The sequence below is a fragment of the Rattus norvegicus genome, chromosome 1, assembly GCF_021556685.1.
Source record: "Rattus norvegicus strain SHRSP/BbbUtx chromosome 1, alternate assembly SHRSP_T2T, whole genome shotgun sequence".
Classification (NCBI taxonomy): Eukaryota; Metazoa; Chordata; class Mammalia; order Rodentia; family Muridae; genus Rattus; species Rattus norvegicus.
In genome coordinates, this window is record NC_141534.1 from 257,673,896 (window position 1) to 257,698,443 (window position 24,548).

The 24,548-nt window shown below is 40.7% G+C and overlaps 1 protein-coding gene and 1 long non-coding RNA gene across 25 annotated transcripts in view; one reads left to right on the forward strand and one right to left on the reverse strand.

Moving 5' to 3' along the window:
- Btrc (beta-transducin repeat containing E3 ubiquitin protein ligase) overlaps positions 1-24,548 on the forward strand; it is a 168,831-nt gene that overhangs the window by 100,716 nt on the left and 43,567 nt on the right. For all 24 annotated transcript variants that reach the window (NM_001007148.2, XM_087575254.1, XM_087575272.1 and 21 more), the window contains 1 exon segment: positions 1,575-1,664. In NM_001007148.2, the coding sequence (NP_001007149.2) occupies positions 1,575-1,664 (90 nt within the window).
- LOC147997132 (uncharacterized) lies at positions 5,064-22,185 on the reverse strand. Its single transcript, XR_015653432.1, has 4 exons — positions 22,067-22,185; positions 11,980-12,038; positions 8,586-8,700; positions 5,064-6,543 (listed from the first exon to the last, which is right to left on the reverse strand). It is a non-coding gene; the product is annotated as an uncharacterized LOC147997132 (long non-coding RNA).

Consider the following 24,548-nt stretch of genomic DNA (forward strand, 5'->3'; position numbering starts at 1 on the left):
GACTATATTGTGAGATTCTGTCTCAAACAGGGATAGCTAAGGGCTGGAGAGAGCTTAGAAGTTAAGAGCACTGACTGCTTCTAGAGAGGGCCTAAGTTTGATTCCTGGCGCCCAAGTCAGACAGCTCACAATTGCCCGAAATTCCAGCTCCGAGGAATCTCACACATCTAGCCTTTGTGGTCACCAGCACACAGGTGGACATAATCAAACACAGGTACATATACCTAATTAAAGATAAATCTTTAAAGAGAGAAAGCCTAAAACAACAATGAAAGGCTAAAAAATTTGTTTTGTTTTATTTCCCTGATATAGTGACAGTTATCAATAATGCTTTTCAGGGGCTGGAGAAATGGCTTGTGTTTAAGAACACAGCTACTCTTCCAGACAGTTTGACTCACAGGACTCACAATTATCTATAACCCCTGTCCAAGGGAGATGTGATGCCCTCTTCTGGCCTCTGTGAGCACTGCACTCATGGTGCACAGACTTGCAAGCAAAATACTCAAACACATAAAATAAATTTTCATTTTAGTCCTTAAAAAACATTGCATTTGGGACTGGAGAGATAGCTTAGCAGTTAAGAGCACTAGCTACTCTTCCAGAGTTACCAAGTTCAATTCCCAGCACCGCATGGAGCTCACAACTATCTGTAACTCCAGATCCATGGGATCTGGCACCCTTACACAGACCACATGCTGGCAAAACACCAGTGCACATAAAATGAAAATAAGTGAAATTTTGAAAATGTGTTTTATCCACGTGTGGGTTGTGCATGCCTTTAATCCAGGCATTCAGGAGGAAGAGACAGGTGGATCTCTGAGTTCCAGGACAGACAGGGCTACACCGAGAAACCCTGTATGGGAATGAAGAAAGTACTTCATCATAAAGGAAGACTGTAGCACAGCCATATTGTGTCCATTCCTAGCATCCTGCGGGTTGCTCACTTTCTTCTATGTAGGCTTGAAGCCTACTCAGACCTCCTCCTCTTTTTCTTCTGTGTTGTTGTTGTGGTTGAAAGGCCCCGCTCTGGAATCCAGGCTGACCTGAAACTGGCCGTATAGCTGGAACTGTGTGGCTTCTCATTTAAAGTCTTCCCCACAGATTGGTTTATAGGTTTGTGCCACCATGACTGGCTGACAATTAATTGCTATTTTAAACAAAATGTGGGTTAAGTTTTACATTTTTTTTTTTCATTTTTAGACACAGTATCCCTGCATTGCCTAGGCTAGTTTCAGACTTAAAATCTTCCCACTTTGGCCTTGATAGTGCTGGGATTATACTATATCTGGTTAACATCTGCATTTTAAAACCTGATGTATATCCATCCTCTCTCTCCCATTCACACCATGAGTTCACTGCTCACATACTCACTCATGGGCAAGCATTGGCATTCACGGGCTCTGTCCTTTCCTCCTCCTCTCTACTTAGTTCCTCAGCAACTACAAATCTCGGATTTACAAATGGAACTGTATGTTGATTTAGAGAAATTGAAGAGAACTTGACAGCTATGTGTGTCAGTCTTTCAGTATCTTTACAAAAAAGTGATTATTTTTCCTTGAAAATTGTCTCTACAGACTTACAACAGCTGTGCCAGGCTCTGCATAAACCAAGAGACAGTATGTCTAACAAGCACTGCTATGAAGACTGAAAATTGTGTGGCCAAAGTAAGTAACAGTGTCCAGCGGTTAATATTATAGCGAAAGTAAGTAACAGTGTCCAGTGGTTAATATTATAGCGAAAGTAAATAACAGTGTTCAGCGGTTAATTTTATAGCACATTACAGCAGAGCTGCATCTGTGGGAGCCTTTACTCAGTGTTGTTACTACGGGTGACCATGAGATCAGATATTTATGAAGACAATGTAAATATAAGCAAGCATTATTTTATACAGAGTGAGCTGAATGCTGGCTTTTCTTTCTCTTGAGTTGCAACAGAATCTTTATATTATCCATCTAGTTACACAGATTAGTGAGTTATTATAAGATGATGAACACTTTATTTTGTACCTTCCTTCCTGGCTGGTTTTTATTGTTTGTTTTGTTTTGTTTTGTCTACATAGTTGTGGCTGTCCTAGAACTCATGATGTTGACCAGGCTGGCCTTGAACTCAAAGATCTGCCTGCCTCTGCCTCTCCAGGACTGGGATTAAAGGCAGGTATCACCATGCCTGGCCTCCCTAAGTGTGGGTGTGGTACATCAGAGATAGGCTGAGGGTGACAGTCAAGCAGAGGCCCAGTTATGTTGTGCCACTGTTACTTAATAAATGTCACATTTGACCAGGCATAGCAGCACATGTCTTTAAGCCCATTGGGAGGCAGAGGCTAGCCTGGTCTACAAAGCAAGTTATAGGACAGCCAGGGCTACATAGAGAAACCCTGTCTCCCAAAAACCAAAAGAAATGTCACATTTGGTGGTTTTGAATGAAAAGGTGTTTTTATCTGTCCATAAGGCCCAAGTCTTTCATGTATAAAGCTGTGCTATATCTCTAGGTACAAAAAATAATATTTAAAATTAAAATCTTCAGAGCTAAAGAGATGGCTCAGTGGTTAAGAACACAGGTTGAAAAAAAAAAAAAAAAAAGAACACAGGTTGATCTTATACAGGAACCTGGTTTAATTCCCAGCACCCACATGGTGGCTAACAACTATCTGTAACTACAGTTCAGAAGATCAGTGTCATCTTATGGCCACTGTGAACACTGCATGCAATTGGTACACAGGCATTGTTTTCATTTTTCTGCAAAAATAATCTTTATTAACATTTAGGGTTTTGTTGTTTTACAGTTTTTCCAACTTTCAGCTTAATCTATTTTTTCATATTGACTATTAGTGGTAGGACTTTGTTTATATCACGTGGACTCCATCTTATAAAATTCAAGAAGAGCTGACTTATTTCTTTTGGGTTATTATAACAAAATATAAACAGTAGCTTATAAAAAATAACTTTTTCATATCGTTTCAGAGGCTGGGAAGATGATTGTGACAATAGATTCAATGTCTATTTAAAAGTTCACTCTTGATAGATGGAGCCTTGCTATGTAGTCTCAGGATGAAAAGAATAAGCCGAGCTCTTTAGGATCTCCTCCCAATTCTGTTCCTGAGGACTCTGTTCTCATACATGAGCTGGTTAGAGAGGAACACAGTCAAATTTATTGTTATATAGTAGCAATAATACTTTTTATTCTATTTCCTAAAACATATAGTAATCTCTAACCCTGCTTTATCAGCTGAAAACAAATTAGAATTAGCCATATGAGTAATGTCAGATTTATTTTAAATTATAGCTGCAGAAGGGAGGTTCATCAATTGTGTAGTAAGTTCACATCTTAATTTGCAACAAAAATGAGGATTGATATAAGTCAAATTTAATTTTCAGTTGCTTAGTAACAACTTGCATGTGCCACCTTGCCCCTGGGTGGAGAAAGTGTTCTTTCATTCCTTGTGTGGACATGCTGCTCTGAATGCTCCTTCCAAGCTCCTACTCAAGGCACCATCTTAGCATGAGCACCAATCCAAGGACAGGGAGACAGTGTAATGAGTTTCACTGAGAGCTGGCCAACCGAGCATCTGCTCCTTTTGTTTTCCTGTACTTGGTAAGCCAGTATTTCTGAACTTCTTAGCCGTGTTGCTATGAGTCTGTACTGTATGGGGGTGGGGCTGGCTCTTTTTCCACCCTCTACTTGAGTGGTGCACAGTTAGAAATCTTCTGGCATCTGGCACAGTGGTGTGATTTCTTCCATGCTCTTGGGTGAGGAAATGTTTGCTCATTGCTGCTCATCATCAGTCTGTCTCCTTGCTCCCAGATGGTGACCTTCTCGTCCCATTCCTGCCTGTCTTAACATTATTCTGACACCCATTCTCTTTCATTGTCCCCTTAACCACTGTAATTGAATAATGATTTCTATAATTTCCAGTTGGAACACAACCAACTTCCTGCTTCTTTTTATTGGCCCACATCCTGTCTTCTAGTTCATTGCTTCAGACTTGAGCCAGATCGTCAAATAAAAACACATAACTGAAAAAAAATGTTTACTGCAGTAGCCTCCACTAGCAGGGCAAGGAAAGATGTCCTTTCTCATTGCTAAACATGTTCTGTCTGTCTCACGATTCCATGCTGTCTCTCTGGACCTCATTTACTGCTTGACCTTTAAAGAAATTCCTCAAAGTTACGTTTGTGGATCTTTAAACATTTCTCTATTTCTTTTTCCTCAACTTTACTTCTTAACAATTGTTTGTCTGCTACTGATTCAGACTGTGCTCCAGTGTGGCCTGCATGTCCAACTGTCTCTGTGTGAGAACCACTATAATACAGTAAAGCCAGCCCCCCATCCCCCTGTCCCTTATAGTTCAAAACAGCTGAATCCAGCCAGAGTAATTTTGGCTTGTGTGTAAGTAAGTATAGTAGCCTTTACCTCTTTATTAAATACTTGTTTGCATTTTACAGAAGGCATTGGTTCTTCTCAAAAGCAGGAACGACCCCTATATTTTGTGTGTAGCTCTCCTCTGTTGGGTTACTGTGGTTTTCAGTCCTGTATGGAAAGAGCACTCCCTTTCATTCGCAATAAAATGGAAGAAAGCACAGCTGTTTCCTAAGTTACCTTAGGTGACGCAGTCTCCTGAGCTTTAGCTTGAAAGAAAGAGGTTCAAGAAATTATTTAAAAATGAAAGTGGGGAGGGGTCAGATAATATTTGAAGCCATAAAGTGTCTTGTATACAGTTTGCTTATTTGTTTTGTTTCGTCTGTCTGGCTCTCTTGTGTAACCCTGGCTGTGTGGGCCATTCTGGCCTTGAACTCACAAAGATCCAGCTGTGCTGGGAGTAGAAGGCCTGCTGCAGCATGCCTGGCTAGTTTGTCTTTAAAGCATTTCATCTGCTCACAGCCCTGGAGTTTATGGGGTTTGTTTGGGGATGATGAGCTCTGTATTTATTGTAGCTTTAAATGGACAGTCATTACTGATCGTCAGCTTAGTCTTTCAGATCTATAATCACGTTGTACCTAATTGTCAACCTTCATGTCTTTTAATTATGAAAGAAAACTGAGAACATTAATTTTTATGTTATCTTTCTATTGACTTTATTGATGTACTAGAGAAAATTTTGGTTTGAGGCTTTTCCATAATTTACCTTTATACCCCACACCCCTCCCATAAACATGTATAGTTAAAATTGAGTTGTTCAAATACCTCTACCTTGATTCCGGCCTAGATAGGGGTGGTTCTCTCTTTGTTTGGAATAAGCCCATTCAGTGGTCTTGTATACATTCTGTATTTTTGTGTTGTTATTTTGTTATTACTGTTTTTTATTTGAGACTAATAATCTGTTTGAAACCGAGACAGAAAAATGTGATGTTCTTTTCCACTCACTCCAGATTTTGATAGAAGACTTGTTTTATTTATTTCCAAAATTATATCCGCAGGAAACAAGCTGTTTAAATTCAGATTATGCTGAAGCAAAATGGTCCTGGTATGAGAAGCAACGTGCTGTTTTACGAGCACAGAGTCCCTTTTCTCATAACTGATTGATAGTAAATATTTTCCTGAAGAATTATTGCCAACCATGAACAGTGCAACTGTTTCACTTTTTTTCCGTGCTACTTGCTGTACCAGCCATTGTCGGTAATTAAGATCTACAATTCACAATGCAGACGTTTGCACTTCCTCTGGGTCTGTGCTATTTATAAGGCATTTCAGCTGTTCAGAGTTTCTTCTGAGTTTTAAACTACATGTTAACAGGCTTCTTTAATATACTGTTTCACAAGAGCAAGTCAGATGTCTGTTCACACAGGCCCTTCTCACAGACCTTTGCTTAGCTTTGTGGTGAACACAGCAAGGTGTAATTGTATCACCAGGGCCAGTGTGATTGGGAAAATTCAGAAGTATAATACTGTTTAAAGAAGCCAGGAATGAAATTCAGAACTAACCTGTTTTGTTTTGTTTTGTTTTTTCATTTTTAAATATTTCATGTGTTTAATATGTTAATGTTACTAAGGTTTTAAGAAATACACAGTAAAGTGACCTATTGGTTAGAATTTGTGTTTTTGTCAAATAATGTGAAAATATATTCGCTGTAGTTGTGCATGACTTTTTGTCTCAAAAGATTTGGAATAAAATGGATTGACAGATTGATAACACATTTGTTGTTTAACAGAAACCTAAAGTAGAACATTCCATTGATAAAGCAAGTGCCAACAGAGATCTTAGTCTGTGTTCAAATTGATCATATTCAAATTAAGTCCAAAAGAGAACTGATTTTAAAAAGTCCAGACCCATCCAGAACTCTTGGTGAATGATCTCCTAGACTCAAGTCACTGCGCAGGCTTGTTGCTACAGGCACTCATTGTTAAAAGTACAAGCGGAAGAAACAAGAAACTCAAAGCTGTCAACAAAACGTGTTTAAAACTTTGCCTGGAGTGAAGCTCAGCCTGCTTGTTCTTAAGCCTGGAGTTCAGCTGCATTGATTGTGCATACTGGCCTCCAGCATCTTCCAGCAGAGTAGATCTGCACAGACAGGCAGGACACAGGTCTCAGCGCTGCTTCTTGATGGCCCTTGAATAAAGACAGAGCTGCTGAGAAAGCCATTCCAACTCCAGTGCTGTGTAAACTTCTCTTTCTCAGTGAACTCTCTATGAACACTTTTTGGACAGCGTGGTTCAGCTGTTGGAGGCCACTGATCTATCTGACTGAGGCACTTCAAGATGCTAGAAAGACCCTCTTCACATTTCTATCTAGCCAGGGAGCCAATAAGATGGAGTTTGTCTTTGTGGATTGATCTAGAGCAGCATGAGATGAGCCCAGTCAGTGTCTTTCTCAGTGATAGAGGTAAGGTTATGGGGGAAGAGGGGTGAAAAAAGAAAGTTCTTCATCAAGAACTGACTGCAGTATTGCCTACTGATGCATGTCGGATCGCCCGCACAGAGAGATCACATGCCTTCTCCAAAAGTCAAACGATCAATTCGCCTCGTTTTGGCTCTGTACTTAATGCACAAACAGTGCGATCTGCGGGGCTGTAATTGCATTGTTAGGGCCAAGGAACAAGCCTGTGCCTTTTCAGCAGACAGCTGGCAGGGAGAGAGGCATGTTGTTAGGAAAGAGAGAGGCAAGGCAAATAAAATTACTGCTAACGCTCAGAGATCGGCAGGAGTCCTACTTGCCTAATCTTACCGGTGGGAGCAAGCGGCTGTTGTAATCCAATTATAGCAGCATAAGCAATTTGTTAGACACTCCGCATAATGTAACAATTTCCCAATAAACTCTGACTTGTAATAACGTCGGCAAGAGTCCGCATAAATCTGCCCGAATGGTGGGGGCTGGAGCATTCGGCTGGGGGCTTGTAATTGGCGCCATCAGCACGTTTTGTAGAGTGCAGTATGGTGCAGTCTTTTAGTGCAGGAATTTTAAGGAGAAAGGCATGGCACATGTTTCTTAGAAAAAGAAAAGTGGCCATTAAAGGGGGAGCAGCAAGAAGGGCATACTCTTGCCTTCACATTACCTAGGAATCTCAGTGTAGAAAGAAAACAGGAGGAAGCCATGTTTCCTTCTAGTTCTAAAGAGGCAAGATGAGGGAAAGTGTACGGATTAGTTAGGTTCCTTTATTTAAAAGGTTCTTTTTCTGTTTCTATTTATACCCCCCACTCTCCAGTTCCTAAAAATGTATTTGGGTAGCGTTAACAAGATGTTCTTAGCTAGGTAAGTCCAGAAATGCCAAAATTAAACCTTTTTCTTTGGAAGTTTAGTATTTTCTTTATAACATGAATACATTCTATGTAGTCACATATAGTGTGTGTTTGTGCCCAGGACAAATCCCTGCAATGTTATCTCCCCGAATAACCTTTCTGTAGAGCTCTGCCTTATGCTATAATGAACCACTGCTTACTGAAAGGGGCTAAGCCTCGCTTGTTTGTTTGGCTTACTGTTCTAGACTGGCTGCATGGTATCTGGTTATAAAATGCACCATGAGTATCTGTAGGATTAGGATTACCAATTAAGTTTGTTGAAAACTTACATTGATCAGAAATACAATGTTACTTAAAATATACCTGTATTATTCTTACAGAAATATCTCAGGTTCCTAGGTAATGGTATTTCTGTTTTATAAAACTATTACAGAGCACATTTGGGTACATTTAGGATTGGTGTAGGTAGTCACAGACTGAGGTTTTTATTTGTACAAGGTAAGGGAGATAGAGAATGCTTTCCAGATGTTGGTTAATAGATAGATGCATTTTCATGCTTCTGAATGTATTAAATGTCCCCTGCTTGCTTTCTTATGCCAACCCATCCCTTCATTGCTACATGATTTGTGTCAAAACCACACTTTCAAAATAGGCCCAGGATTCTCCAGAACACCCTGTTGCTGTGGGTATTATCACAATAAATATTTACTTTCTGTATAAACATTTCCTTCTATTGAAGCAATGCTGCCTTGTTTGACTGGAGTTGCATCAATAAACTGCAGTGCCTCTAATAAAGCCACTCAGTGTCTGGGTTTAACTAATGGCTGATTTTCATGACTTTGACAGTGAGCTGTGTGCGTTATTTTCTCCTGATATTGTAAAAATAATGAGAGCAAATTAGAACAATCAGTTTACACAGATAGCTCCTGATTGGAGGCGATGGGCAGTGTGGCAGCAGGTAATCCATCTTCTGGCTCCTGTCACATTAACTTCAGCCGTGTGAAAAGATCAGGTGGGGTAAGCAGGGATCCTGCCCAATTGGAACACAGAAATTAATGAGAAGAGCATTGTTCTGTGATCAACCTTTTAATTAGCAAGATCAGAAACAGAGGGCGTGGTGAAACAGCAGCACCTCAGCTGCACAGTGCCAGGCACAGTTCCTGAAGGGCACAGAACGCTGTGTGGCTGTGCTCTCTCCTGCTGTGTAGGCATTGCCACTCTGCTCCAGAGCTCAGTTACAGATGTTAGGAAGTGCCCCTCCTTTCCAAAGTAATGACATAGATCGAGCCAATGTACTAATAGTCTATAGACTCTAATTCTGTCGGGGTCATTTAGGGCTTTGATTGCCAGTACTTTCTTTGGTATTGTATTCTGGGTTTTACATTTTGATTAAAACAGAAGCAAGCAAACAAAATGAGTAACCATAGGAATTAGATTCTGTGAAGTTCTGCCCTCCCAACCCCGCTACCTCGTTCCTTCATTGTGGAGTTTTTCCTGCAAGTAACACAAGGGTTTTATGGATTGGAAGATCCTGTCACTTTGAGTTATTTAAAAGAGGAGCAAACTCCAGGCAGCAAGCCGTGGCATATTGAAATTGGGTTCCTTTCCTGGTTCTGTTTATTAGGGAATTTGCTGTTTTGTTTATATATTTCTTGTGCCATTGGCTTCTCAATGTTGGCACTGTATTATTTCAATTTATGTAATTGAGAATTGAATATCAATCAAGTATGATGTTTATGGAAGGAAGAGGGGGATAAAAAAATTTATGAACCTAAAAGCTGATTGATTCATTTAAAGCTCAGTTATAATAACGTCATAACCTTGTTAATCATTCTGATAATAGAAAAGTTGTGTAGCACAACGGAGGGTATTAATGAGAGAAAACTTTTAGCCAGATAAGCAGTGCTAGCTATTTATTCATTCATTCATTTATTTATTTATTTGTATGGGTGTCTTTCTGCATGTATGTATGTATTACCATGTGTGTGCCTGGTGTCCTTTGAGATCAGACAGGGGTGATGGATCCCTTGGAATTGGAGTTAGAGATGGTTGTGAGCCACCATGTGGGTGCTGGGAACTAAACCCAAGTCCTCTACAACACCACTGAGCTGTCTCTTCAGCCCAAGCACATGTTTTTTATATCTTTTTGGAAAGGTTTTAACTTTGGAAACATGTAAGATGACAAAACACTTCACAATGTTCTAGTCTTCACCTTTTAAAAGTAATGACTTACTGAAAAAGCCATTTAATGCATGCAGTGTGATGGATTCAGATGTGTAGATGCTAAGCTTTATTTCTTTTTTCTTTTTTCTTTTTTCTTTTTTTTTTTTTTCCGGAGCTGGGGACCGAACCCAGGGCCTTGCGCTTGCTAGGCAAGCGCTCTGCCACTGAGCTAAATCCCCAACCCCCTAAGCTTTATTTCTTAACATGAGCAGTTGATTGGCTTAGGCATTAGTAAATGGATTAGTACAGTTTGATTATCATGTGCCTATCTGAGTTTAGAATTGGTAGGATAAAAACCTGTACTGTACTCTAAAGTATCTAGATGATGTAGAAGACCATCTTTCCTCATCATAGTTAATAAGGCTTGTTTAATCATTTGTAAGTAATGTAGATTATACCCACCATTTCCATAACTCTTTAGGCCTATAGCTGTAAGATATACACTTAAGCCCCTAGTCCTGTGCTTTCATGTAAAACTCACAGAAACAGGCACTTCATGTCTGACCTCCCTCTCCCCTCAAAATACCTGATACTGTCAGAGCAAAATTTTAATTACTGGTGAGCCTTGACTGAAACTTGTGTGATTCAGTTTTAGGGACAATGACATGATACCAGATAGTGTTGAGGAGTCTCCAGACACATAGTTCAACATGTTGGTGATATTGTTCATATTAATATTCTTAAAGTCCACTCTATTCCTTAATGTGGAAGAGAGATTTTTATTTTTAAAGCTATTATGGGTTCTCATGGATGTTGCCAGAAAAATACATTCTCCTTTCTGTGTGTTGGAAAGTTTCAGAAGCCTGGGTTCATGAGCTCTCCTTGAATGATGTTTGGTCACATGGTGGAAGAAGATCTAAGCTTGTGGAACCTGAGACCTTCCCAAGCCCATGAGCTCAGGATCCACACATGTAAATTTTATTCTTGTGTTGTGACTTCAGCTTATAAATGCTTCCTCATATGACAGGCTTCTTTAAGAATTTAACGCTGGTGTCCTTCTTTCATGAGAATCTGGAGTTCATCTGCCCTCTAAGTCTACTGATTGTCCTGCTGTGGAAACTCTCCTCCAAAATGATGGCTTCTGTCAGGGCGATCGGGCTCTGCCTTGCAGGTTTTTATGGTTTGTCTAATAATTTTATAAATGTCCAGCTCTAAGTAGTTAAAAAAAAAAAAGCAAAACACTCCCTTTGACTTCCACCTTAAGTTCTGCTCACTTCAGCATAAGCCATGGGCTCAGCCTGGAGAAATTGTCCTTAGTCCTTAAGAACTTACTCAGTTCATGCTGGTCTCAGGTTCTTATGTTGGACCTGTGAGGCTGTCACAGTCATATGCCCTTGCACAAAGCAACTTCCTTTGTTCCCTGATAAATTTGAGGTTTCATTTTGAAGCACACTGGCTATGTGGCCCAGCCTAGCCTGGAACTCACAGCCCTTCTTCCTTCGCTAACCAAGTGCTGATAGCACTTCACACCTAGTACCTTGTGAAGATTTAAACGTCCATTTTGTTTCTTATGCACCCCATTCCCACCCTCTGGAATAGAGATCTAATTCAGTACATTGTATATGCTAGGCAAATGTTCAGCCCCCAATTCAAATGTTTTTTTTCCTTTAATTTCAGTCTTCTATTCAAATGTTTGAGGAAAAGTAAGTAAATGGATACGTTTTTGAGGCTCTGCATTGAAGCACCGTAGTCTAGCTATGTGTTACCAGTTTCAAATGCAAACCTGATGAGATGACGAACCCTGAAGCTCAGAGGACCTGACCAACACCCCAGCCCACCCCCAGTCTTTAAGTTAAAGAATCAAGATTTCAATTGAAATTTCTCTGAACTCAAAATCCTCACTCACCAGCATGCTTTTCAATAGTATTTTTGAGGCCCATGTATTCTCCAAGCAGTCCACTGCCCTTTAGAATTTTTCTCCATTTGATTTCTGCTTTGACATATAGCAAGGGTTAATCCTGCCTCCCTGAAGCCCCTCCCCTTTACTGCTTATTCAGTATCTGTATTCAGAAAATTCAGCACTTCAGGTCACCCATTTAGGAATTAGTGTTAGCTGCTTACTCAGTAATACTTAGTCATCACTTACCTGACAAGCATTATAGGGTCTTCAAAGGGGCTCGGGTGACTTCATACCACAATTTCTTCCTGGAAAATGTGTGGGGCATGGTAAACAAGTGGCACAGATTGGTGACTTCTATCTTAGCAATTGTTTTAGAAGTTGTTCTGGGGCTGGAGAGATGGCACGGTGGCTAAGAGCACTTGTTCTTGTGGAAGATCCAGGTTCAGTTCCCACATGGTGGATCACAGCTGTGCACAGCTGCAGGGGATCTGATGCCCACCTCCACCCTCTGAGGGCAGTAGACATGTACATGGTGCCCAGACGTGCATTCGTGCACATCACTCATCTACATCCACATAAGATAAATCTTTTAAAAATGTTGGGGAACACAGCTCTAAAGTATAAGCATGCACTGTCAGTCTTTACACCAAAAACTCTTTCCCCACTTGACTTAGTCAGTACCTTTGACAATTAAAAGCATAACCTCTTGGGCTGGCAAGACAGTTCATCAAGGGAAGGTGCTCGCTACCAAGCCAGACAACCCCCAGTGGTGCCCTAGGACTCACATAGAAAAGGAGAGAACTGAATCTTGTAAATTATTTTCCGACCTCCACATACATATCTGTGTCATATTCACACATGGACATGTATGTACATACTTGTGAACATGTATACTAAATAAGTTAATATAAAAAAGAACAGGGGGCTGGGGATTTAGCTCAGTGGTAGAGCGCTTGCCTAGGAAGCGCAAGGCCCTGGGTTCGGTCCCCAGCTCCGAAAAAAAGAACCAAAAAAAAAAAAAAAAAAAAAAAGAACAAAAACCATTGCCTTTTAAGGCTTCAAAGCTCTGGTTTTTTCTCTTCTTTTTAGTAAATATTTTTGTTTCTCTTCATGCTTCTAGATTACAAAGGTTGCTTATTATGTGTACGTAGGGTGGGTGTCAGAATTTAGCTAGACTTTGAAATCTTCTGTCTCAGAAGAGGAGGCAAGAGTGAAGATGGGAGGTTAAAGAGGCCATGAAACTTTAAAACTGTTGGTGCTGAGTCCGTGGGTCTGACTGTCTATGCCTTCACTCTCTGGGAAAGAATAGAAGTTTTTGACAGGTAATTGTTCCATGACTCTCTTGTACAATTTATAAAGCCACGTAAGAAGTGCTTGCTCACGGAAGAACTGAGATGAGACACAGAGATGCTAAAGCTTTTCCAGAAGATGGAGCATAAATTTAACCATGTTCTTTCCTTCAAATATCACTTCAGACTTATCCATACTTTCTAGAAATATCTATGAGCATAACAAATTTAATTATACTATTTTTCCTTAGATATAAGAGGGAGCCTAAAAAGAAATGTAAGGAGAAAGCCATGTTTAAAAAGTAATGTTTCCTACAGTGTTAACTACGGAGTCTGTAGCGTGACTCTGTAATGGAATACCGTGGCAGGGGGTATAATACTGTAAATAAGATGAATGTGCCACTTGTGGATTAATGGGCAACCTAAAGAGTAGCTTTATTTACATCAATGTGTGAGGTTCATTTTCAGTTTGTATTTTTTTCTTACTCTTGGGTTTGGAGTTATTATAGGCCTGACAGTTTAATTATAGAACTTACAAAATCAGTTTCCTTGGTATTACTGGCATTGCCCATCATCCCCCTTCCTCTTCTTCCTCTTCCTCCTCCCCCTCTTTCCTCCTCCTCCTCCCCATTCTCCTGCTCCCTCCTTCTTACTGTTTTCTGATAAAAGGTCTCACTCTGTAATGTAACCCAGGCTAGCCTAGATCTTGAAGTGCCTAAGCCAGCCTCCCTGATGTGGAGGTTAACGGTTTTGCCTTTAGAGATGTGAAATTGCTTTACCATTAGTTTTGTAGTACGAGCATGTTCTTTTCTGGGTTTTCTTGTTGGTTGGGTTGGGCTAGGCCTTTGGTTTGGTTTTGTGATTTGTTTTATTTCTTTGCTGAGGTTCATGCCCTATCACCACCAGGTGGTAGATGGTTTTTGTTGTTGTTTTGTTTGTTTACTGTTTATTAGTGTTTTTCAAGTTGTTTCCTAGCGATCTGTTTGAGTTTTTAGATTTATGAATGGCAGGTTGATAATAATAATCATGGCAGGAAAAATGTTTTCTTTAATCTTGAGTTATGTTGCTTTTAAATATTAATTCTGTGACATTTTAAAGCTGATAGATGAAGGAGATTTTCTTTAACTTTTGATAATGACTGAAGGATTTCTGAAATGTATTAATTCCATGAAACATAGCTTTCGTTTTGCATTTTAGAATTATATGTATCCTGATTACAATATTCCATTGCAGTGACATAGTTTTCTATGCTAGATGAGTTTACTCTTACCACCTTTAGTGGATTGTGTAGGCGGGCACTGGCTGCAGATACAATGCCATTATTTAGGGCTTTTGAAACTTCAGAAGCTTGAGACTCAGCCTGTTAGCTGATTCCTGCTTTGCCTCAGTTGAAAGTGTATAAAATGAGTTATTTCGTTTACATAGTCAGCCTATCATTTGCTAGTTTTTGGGTTTTAGTATTAATATTTAGTATTAGTGTTGTTTATTAGTTTTTGGCTTTAGTATTAGTTTTGGTTTTTGTTTTAAGCCTTTCTTAGTTTTGTTTGTTTGTTTGCTTGTTTTAAACAAAGTCTTACTCTGTAGCCAGGCTGGCTTGGAATTTGCTGTGTGGTCTAAGCTGAGCTCAGGCTCTGAACAGTGCGCCTCTCAGCCTCCTGCATTCTGGGATGTCAAGCATGAGTCACTGTGCCTGGCTTACATACGTTACCGATAAAAGTCAGATCGTATGTAAGACAAACCGTGGAGCTGACTTAGGGTTATTTCTCAGTTGTGCAAAGTAGAGTCTCACATTATTTGTTGAGTTTCATTGACTTGAAATAAAACGTCTTGAATGATGTTTTTCACATTTTCTTACTCCGTGTTTGTGTGCAGAGAGTATGTTCAAGTATGCGTGTACATTCCTGTGTATGGAGGTCAGAGAACAATTCACAGAAAGCAGGTTGCTCTCCCTCCGCTTGTAGGACCACATCTGGTTCATGAGCCTTGGCAGCAAATGCCTGAACCCACGGAGCCAACATGTCGTCCCAAAATAGACTTTTAAAAATCTAGATTGGAAACCCTTTTGCACCACTGTTCATTGAGCATATAATATATCACACTTTTAACTAAAGATTTTGTATACTTCTTTTGTCCTGCTGTGCACTTGAGTTAACTTTAATCCTGATCAGGAATAGAAGACACCACAAAACATGAATTTGAATTCAGTCTAGAAACATGGCCCTGTGCTTTCAACCACTGTTTACACATTAGTGCATAGAAGACTAAAGTAGAAATAGGGTTATCTAACAGGTTGCCTGTGGCACTTGTTAAATGTTAACGCAACTATCAAGCAGTGACGTGGTGATGGCGGCAGTGTGTGAGCTGGCTCCAGAAGATAACCCACAGAAGTGCTTCTGAAGCTCCTTGCTCTCCTTTTCAGCATTCTGTATTGGATGATAAAAATTTTAAACCCCTCAATTAGCAACCACGCAAAACCACAAGTGTTTATTGAACCTTGTAATCTCCTCTTGTTGTCGGTTAGGATTTTCTTCCAGGCTTTGATTGTGTGTAATAAAACTGTTGCTTAATTAATGCCAGAGTTCTGAAGCCTTTGGTTGCTACAAAAGAGAGTGAAATGGCTAAACCAAGAGGCAGCATCCACTAGCTTTTCTGTCGTATTAATTCAGAGCTGTCATTCTTGTTCTAGTTGATGATATACAGCTCCCAACAGACTCAGGTGAATTGAAAGGGAAGCTGTGTGAGTCCTGTCTGAGGAGTGAAGAGGCAGCTTGTGATTGAGGCTCTCCACAGGTTAATGAAGAACTGTTTTCAGATGATGTTTCACTCCTAGTTTGGACTGCCCCTGGAATTAGTGTGGCCATGTTAATGTGACCAAACTAAGGTGCCTTTAGGAATGTTTAAAAAAAAAAAAAACTTATGTCTACCATATGCTATCTTGGTATTGTGTGCTGCCACACTACCAGAACAAATAATCAAAGTAAAATGGTAAAAATGTGTTTTAGAAAATTGCTAAATTCCTTAATCACAAGTATACTATTCTGTTACACACACATACACAACTACTTTTCCTTCCTTCCTTCCTTCCTTCCTTCCTTCCTTCCTTCCTTCCTTTCCTTCCTTCCTTCCTTTCCTTCCTTCCTTCCTTTCCTTCTCTGTCTCCCTTTTTTGCCAGGTTCTCTATGTGTAACTCTAACTAGTCTATAAATTGACTAGTTTCCTGCCTCAGCCTCTGAGTGTTGAAATTATATACAGGCTTATACCACTACATTAGCTTCATTTACTTTTGAAAAGGATTCTTGGGCTGGAGAGATGGCTCAGCGGTTAAGAGCACCCGACTACTCTTCCAGAGGTCCTGAGTTCAATTCCCAGCAACCACATGGTGGCTCACAACCATCTGTAAAGAGATCCGATGCCCTCTTCTGGTGTGTCTGAAGCTACAGTGTACTCACATACATTAAATAAATAAATATATCTTTAAAAAAAAAAAAGAAAGGATTCTTTAAAAAAAAAAAGAAAGAAAGTAATGAAGGCTAAGGACTGACTCATCTTGGTAAAGAACTTGCCACTCAGACACAGAGCTGAAGCTCAAGACCCACATAAATTCTGCGTGGGTGTGGGCAGCCCCCTGTGATATGCTAGCAAACAAAGATAGGGTTCTTTGGAGATAGCTCCGTTTACTTATTTAGCCAAATAGGTGAGCTCTGTGGATTCAAACTGAGAAAGCTCGGTAAGGAAGGTGTGAAGTGATGGAGAAAGACCCCCAACACGGACTTCTGGCCTCCACTCACATGTGCTCACTGTTCACACACAGACACATGTGCTCACTGTTCACACACAGACACATGTACTCACTGTTCACACACAGACACATGTGCTCACTGTTCACACACAGACACATGTGCTCACTGTTCACACACAGACACATGCAGGGAGGGAAGAAAGGTTGGGGGGCTGGTGAGATGGCTCAATAGGTAAAGGTACTTGGTACAACAATGAATGACCTAAGTCAAGTCCCCAGGTCCCACACAGCAGGAGAGAACTGCCTTCCACAGGTGGTCCTCTGACTCCCCATATATGCCCACAACACACATGAAACAGATAAACAAAGAGACAAATAAATAAAATAAAAAGGGTCACTTTAAAAACAGCTAAAGCTTGTTTCACATCATTATTCAAACAGTTCTTAATTCTCAGAATGTAAACTCTAGGATAGTCCCCATTAGCCTTCCTTAATGAATTTACCTTAAGGAAAACAGCATTCTTCTCATTCTTCATGAGTCAAGGGGCCTGTCTTCTGATCTCTGTGTGTACGGGTTTGTGACAAGGGCTTTAGTAAGCAGTGTGTGGGGTTGACATCCAGCAGTGAGAAATGAACGCTTTACTTCTGGCTGCTCTCCCAGAATGGCTATATATATGTTACAATTGCTGAGCCGTTCAGCATCTGCCCAAATTCTATGTGGATCATGTAGGATTACAATATTGTGTCTGAATTAGACTTTGTGATGACACTCAAGCATGAAGTAGATTTTGTCAGGCAGTCATTATTGATGTGGTCGTCATTCTCAGTGGCTGAGGGACCAGTGACAAAAAGAGTTTGCAAAGACATGGGGAAAGAATCTAGACTTGAAGTTCAGTAGCTTCTGTTGTCCAGGGGCTCAGTAAATGCTAGTGAACACTTGTCTTAGAATGGGTGGAATTGGGTTAAATGTTTGCAGCCAAATCTTGCAGTTGTCTGCCACCAAAGAGCAAGGTTCTCTCGGCTCTGACCTACTTTGCTCCTGCAACACTGTGGGCGCAGTGGTCGTGCAGCCAGCAGAGAGAGTAGATGAGACAGGGAGAGGTTTCCATAGGAAATGCTTTTAGTAGCTGTTTCTTTGTTGGTAGAACATAATGTTGCCACTAATCATGAATAAATATTCAAATTCTCCCGTATTGTAGCAGTTATAACCATTTTTAAGCCTCCTTTGTAAGTAGATATTTCTCTCCTGGCTTTCTGTACTGTGAACTTTACAAAACTGGCATAAGCAGCCTATTAATTATTCATATCATAGCAACAATTAAAGCAAATTAAAAATAAAAATCACCATATTGCATTTAACCGTGGGCAGCACCAAATTGTGTCAGCTCTGTAAGGGCCTGTGGTGTTTCCTTAGTTAAAAGTGCTAGAGGGAGCTCTAACCTTGCTCAGAGCGGTAGCATGTGGGAACAATTGTCTGTGAGTGGCCATAGGGTCACAATAGGACATAGAATCTCAGGCTCTTTTGTAGTAAAATTTAATTTAATGACTCTTTTCTTCATATCAGAAAATAGAAGTTAGGACAGTCCATCAGTTACAGACAGGCTTCTCTCCCCACTCTCTTGTGTGTGAATTAATCTAGCCATGTTAGCAGTTTCTGGAGTTTATGAATTTCCTCAAAGTGAACAGGCTTGTGTAACAGCAGGCTGGCCATTTGAAAGGTAGAGAGAAGAGGAACCTAACAGCCCACTCCTGCCCCGGTCAGCTATTGCCTCCTGGGGATAACAGTTATCCTCACTTCCAGCCCCTTCTCTTAGCTCTGCCACCCAGCATGGGGCCCTTACAGTGTGTGGTCAGTTGGGCAAAACATATGTAAGAATCGCCCACTGTCTGTGTGTCCTCGTTGGTAATATGTCACAGTAGCTGTATCTTAACGTTTATACATTTCACTGTAGGCAAACATTTGGGTTTCTTTCAGCTTTTGATAATTGAAAAGATGTATCTTTTCATGAATATGTAGATGAAATACATTCACACGTATATGAAACGAGGAAAGAAACTAGAAACTGTTGGCCTCAGAGAATGAGAGTCCCTTTGTCCTCTACCCTGCCAGTCCGAGCTTGGTGTTGCCTGGCTTTTTTACTGTTGATTTCTAGAGCAGGACAGTAATATCTCCTGGTGTGGGTGTGGGGAAGAGAGGTGGGTGTTTTATGGTGGTTCTTCCACCTCACACACACGCCTGCACCCCCATCCCAGTGACTGAGATCACAGCCAGGAGAAAGGAGGTGTACATCTACACTGAGCCCTGTGTTTCTAATCAGTCAAGCTGGGCTCTATACTGTGGCTCCCTCAACTTTCTCCCCCAAAAGAAATATTTAACTATATAACTGTTTCTAAGAATGCAGCTCAGTAGCAGTAAGGACATTAATATTGTCAGTACATTTTTTTGTTGTTGTTGTTAATTTCTGTCAGCAGCTTCCTTTGCTAAGAACATGTGTGTGCACATAATCTGTTATTATATCAACCCTTGGGAGCAAGTGGTATTAAGTTTTGGGGATTAAAAACAGAAGAAAAAAGGGGGGAAATGAGTGAATCTCATGCTAATAGATGACACTGGACCTGAGCGTGAACTGCCTCTGAGGCTCTTCGATTCCGACTTTAATTTAAAACAGTGTGCTCTGGTTCCATGATGTTATTCTAAAATTCTCTCCAAAATATCTTAACCTTCTTTTTACTTGCTTGGGCTTTTTTCTTTCTTTGAGCAAGTACCTCACGGCATAGCTAAGGATGGCCTGGAACTTGAAACAATCCTCCTGCCTCAGTCTTCCATGTGCTGAGATTACAGGCATAAGCACACATGTCTTGGATCCTTTGTGCTTCCCCAGCCTATATTCTTACTGCTGCTGTCCTGGCCACCAGGTTGTCCATTACCGAACACTGCTGTAAGCCAGCATGGTGCTTACTGCTAACGCTAGCACTCAGGAGGCAAAGGCAGGAGGATCTCTTGTGAGTTCAAGTGCCACAGATTCTATTTCTAATGTCCAATGAAACTTAATTGTTCCTAATGGAAACCCAGGCCCAGTGCGTGTCCTCTTTTGTTTGTTTATCATAGTAGCCAATATGTCATCTCAACCGTGTGCATTTTGATAGCCTTTGGAATCAGGAAGAAAAAACAACTAGTACAGCAAGCCGTTAAAAGGACAGAACAGTCACTGATATGATATCGTACTCCTGATAATAAAACCTTAGGGCTTTCTTACCCGTTTGTAGACTGTGTATGTAGTCCGACTACTTGGATTTTGCCAATAAATAAAACCAGTTGGTATATAGCATTTCTTTTGCCTCTGTGTCAAGTAAGAGAATTTTTAATAGAGAAAAGCATTCATTTACTGATAGTTTTCTGCAAAACTTTTTCTTAAATTTTGACAAGCAGAAAGAGGGTGGAACAAAAACAGCAAGAGTGTAGATGTGGAAGTGGCAAGCCACGGAGGCAGATTTCTCCAAGCTCAATCCTGAGATCTCCCATAGTGTGAAGTTGCATGGAAATGTTAAGCTGGTATCAGTCTTCCTTCTTTTTGGAGGTTTAGTTTTGATTCTTGACTAAAGACATAATTTTTTAAGCTTAAAAATATTTTTGTTTCTTTTTTAAGATCTCAAATATATTGTATAGCCTAGGTTGGCCTTGAACTCACACCTTCCTGCATCCCTTTCCCAAGAGTTGGGATTTTAGGCCTTGAGCTGTTGTGCCCAGCTTGTCAAATGCTTTAAATTTGTTATGTGCAAATATTGAAGCCAGTCTTAGAAAGTGCAGTAAGCTGGCGGTTTTTCCTATAGGCGAAGCATTGACACCCTGACAGTCAGCAGTCAGCACAGGTGGCCATGAAGGCGGCTCCAGCTGTTTTTGTACCAGCATGATCCCAAAAAACGATCACCACCCCTTATATTAGTTTGGATAAAAAAAAAAATTGAGTTTACCACTTATTTTTGTGCTGCTACTATGTAGATTCAAAAAATTCATCTCTGTCCTGCAAGGCTTAAAGTCTGCTTTGAAAGTAAAAGTTTCTGTATATAGTTGAAACACCAAAAGAGTCCATTAATAAAGTGGTAAGCTAATTAGGGCCGACAATGTGTGGGTAGGGTGCTGTTCCTCACATCAGAGCCGTACTTACCATTGTCCTTACCCAAGATCAAATACCAAGTAAGTGGGGAGCCATAGTGGAATCAGCAAGGCCTAATCATTATTTCGTTGTATTTGCAGCACTCTGATATGTAACTTGTACAAGGGTAACCAGGGCTGGCTTCAGTTGATGCTCATGGTCTTGGCGTGCACATAAACCTCTTGGCTACACCAAGGTGTCTACAGGGCAGCACTGGTCTCTAGCCCTTCCTGGCCATTGATTTGGAAGCAACTTAATTGTTAAAAAGAAGAACCAGGACTATGTTCTCGAAGCACCATATAGCTTATATAACAGCTGCATTTTGAAATTTAGTCTGAACTTTGCTAATTTATGTGAGTCTGAGCAAGTTATTCTGATCACCTCTCCTAAAAAAAAAAACCAGATGCTACATCCAAAGTAAGCCTTTCCTGGATAAATTAAGAAAACAATTACCCAAGTATTCCAGAGAGAAATGTCTTTAGTCCCTTGATGCTCTAAGGGTTATTAAAGTTTTACCTGCAGATAACCAAGACTTCCAGAAGTTACAAGTCATTTACTTCATTCACTGCGCTGAGAGAGGCCTGCACCCTGCCTCATAGGATTATTTCTTGCTGCATTTAACATGCATTAACAAGCGTTTGGAAAGAGTTGAATTTCTTCTAGAAAGCTGAGTTGGCTTCTTGAAAGCCTGTCCCCCACCCCCACCCTCAAAGCCAGGCTTTAGATTAAGAGCAAGTTAATCTAAGTCACTGTCTTTCATAGACAAAAAAATAGAACAAAAACAAAAAACCCAGGTATCACAGCATGAGGACAGGTTTCCTGCTTTATGTAAACTCTCCTCACTCTCTCCTCACGCACTCTCAGAGTGTCTCTGCTGCTCCCGGCAGACCCCATGGCAGACTCTAACTGATGGTGCTGAATAAGGCAAGGATGTGACGATGAAGCTACAGTGAAGACTCCTAGTTTAAACTTCCTGCATCACCAAGGTTATGATATTTGGTGATATTAATACCACTTTATGTCCAGAGCCACCTGCACCTCAGGAAGTTACAGAGAAGAATCAGCCAGATTCTAGACAGTTAAGCTTTACTCCCTGCCTGAAACATCAAATACCAGTATTCAAAACCCCCCTCCTTCCTGATGTCACTTGCCTGTCCATAGAGCATCCTGCTTCTTCTCTGGTCATGCTAGATCCCATGTACGTGATCAGGCCCGTTTTCTTCTCTGCTCTCTCTCTGTCCTCATTCCTTCTCCCCAAGCTGTTTTCCCTGCCCCCCCTGCTCATCAGTTCTCCCCCCTCGTTCTCCCCCTAACCCTTCTGGCTCCTCCTCGCCATTCTCTTGCTCTCTCACATGTGCAAACCCACCTGAGCCCTCCATCTCATTTCTCCCATCATGTCACCCCGACATAAAGTTCTCCACTCCATTCTTGCCTCTCCCTTCTTGCTGCCCCCCATTTTCCTCCCCCTTCTTCCTGTCACCCACTCTCCCTTTCCATAGTCACCATGACCTAGCATTCTATATATTCCAAAGTCAGATCCTGACTTCTAAGGGTTCATTCAACAAAGGAAATTGATTTTGCTTGTTCTAATTAATTTAAGGCTATGGCAAAAGTATTATAGATGTCATAAAAACACCCTCCCTTTCCCACTTACTTCAAATAATTGACATAGTTCTTTTACTTTTTTTTAAAGTTTCATTTTTTTATATGTATTGTGAGTGTTTTGCCAATGTGTATGTCTGTGCGCCGTGGCCTGCTTGCCTGGTGCTTGCAGAAGTCAGAAGAGAACATCAGATCCCCTGGAACTGAAGGTATGATGGTCGTGAGTCTCCATGTGGTGATGAGAACCAAACCCAGGTCCTCTGTAAGAGCAGCCAGTGCTATTAACTGCTGAGCCACTGCTGTAGCACCTAATAGTTCTTTCAAAATAATAGAAAAATAATCTACAGATAATGTCTATTGATAGTGAAAATTGTGGGCTTTTAAAAACTGTGCAAGGAAACACGTGTGCATGTGCATCCTCTGGAGGTCTTTATAGGTGTGATCCGCAAGAATGGCCCCAGCTCCAGCTGCCTTGGTTTGGATTTAACCAGTTAGGCCAGACTGTCTGGCCAAGGCGCCCAGGAGTATTCTCTCTTCTGCACATTCCCCAGCCCCCAGAGGTTGAGATTACCAGCATACACAATGCCTGGATTTTTATTTTTTGGTGAGTTCTGAGGTTTGAATCTAGGCCCTTAAGTTTACACAGCAAATACTTTACTCACTGAACCATCTTCCCAGCCCTTTATCCCCAGGTAGATTATGTAATGAAAGTGAAAGCAAACAGAATGATTGGATTTGATTCTCAGCACCAAGGAATTTTGTTTGCTGTTTTAATGTTCAGTTTTCCAGAGCTTGTCAGCTTTCAAAATGGTGGTCTTTGGATTGCAGCACTAAGTCTCCAGTGTATTGGTCTGTTGCAGCACGTAATTGGGAGCAAAATACAATTGCAAGCATGAGGCTTAACCTCTATCAGTCCTTTGAGACCTTTCCTGATTATCTTCTCCCCAAATTTAGTTCACAGTTTCCTTTAATGCTTCTGTGTTATGAGTGGCCTTGACAATTTATATACAAATGTATTTTTGTTCAGTCATTACATGACAGGAACAGACATTAATGAATGGTAATTCTGTTACTTGATTGATCGACTTTTTTTTTTTTTTTTTTTTTTTTTTTTTGAGATAGGGCCTCACTCTTAGCACAGGCTAGCCTTAAACTTGCAGTGATTCTCCAGTCTTTGCCTTTACCTATCCAGTGCTGGGATGGCAGGCGTGAGCCACCACACGCACTTGCAGTGTTCCATGACTATACCTCGTTGTTACTCCTTGTCTGTTATCTTTATAATGCTGGTTGTAAAGGCTGACTCTGTGTTGTGTGCCAGCCTTGCCCTCCGTCACTTGGTAAACTCCCAAGCTCGTGTTCAGATTCCCTAAAGAGAACTGTTCATCAGAAAATGTCTTCCTGGATTCCTTAGCTTAGGTGTGGAACGTGAGTGCGAGACTGGATGAAAGGCTCAGACCATGTGGTTTCCTAGCTACACTTCCCTCAGATCCATGAGCTTAACCAGTGTGGTTAGTGAGTGCTTTTCTAGCTGCAGGGGGTTGTGAAGAGATGGAAGAATTCTGTGGCTAATTGAATTCTTCAGGCATGGACCCATGGTCATCGGAAAATTTGAGTGAGTAAAATTCCTGTGCTTTGCTCGTGTAGTTCCTATGCTGTTTCAAAAGGCCAGCATTCTTTTTAAGAGGATTATTCTGCCCATTTGTGCTGCTTGAACATTTTGTATGATAAATGTGACATCTGCACAATGTATTTGGTCCCTTGTGTTACCCTTCTCCCTGTGTTTTCTTCCTCACTTCCCAAGTCGACAACACTTGTGCTGTTTTCCCATCTCATGAGCAAAGTTTTAACAGTACCCAGAAAGTTAACTGCCTGGAGTCTTTTAAATATAAGTAACACGCAACCAGTAATAAGCTGTCGGTTGGTTTTTTTTGTTTTTTGTTTTTTTTTCTGCCTGCAAAGAAACATAAACACAGCGCTCATTTCTGGCAGGTTTTTACTGTCAGAGTTTCTCCTATTATATTTATCTTACAA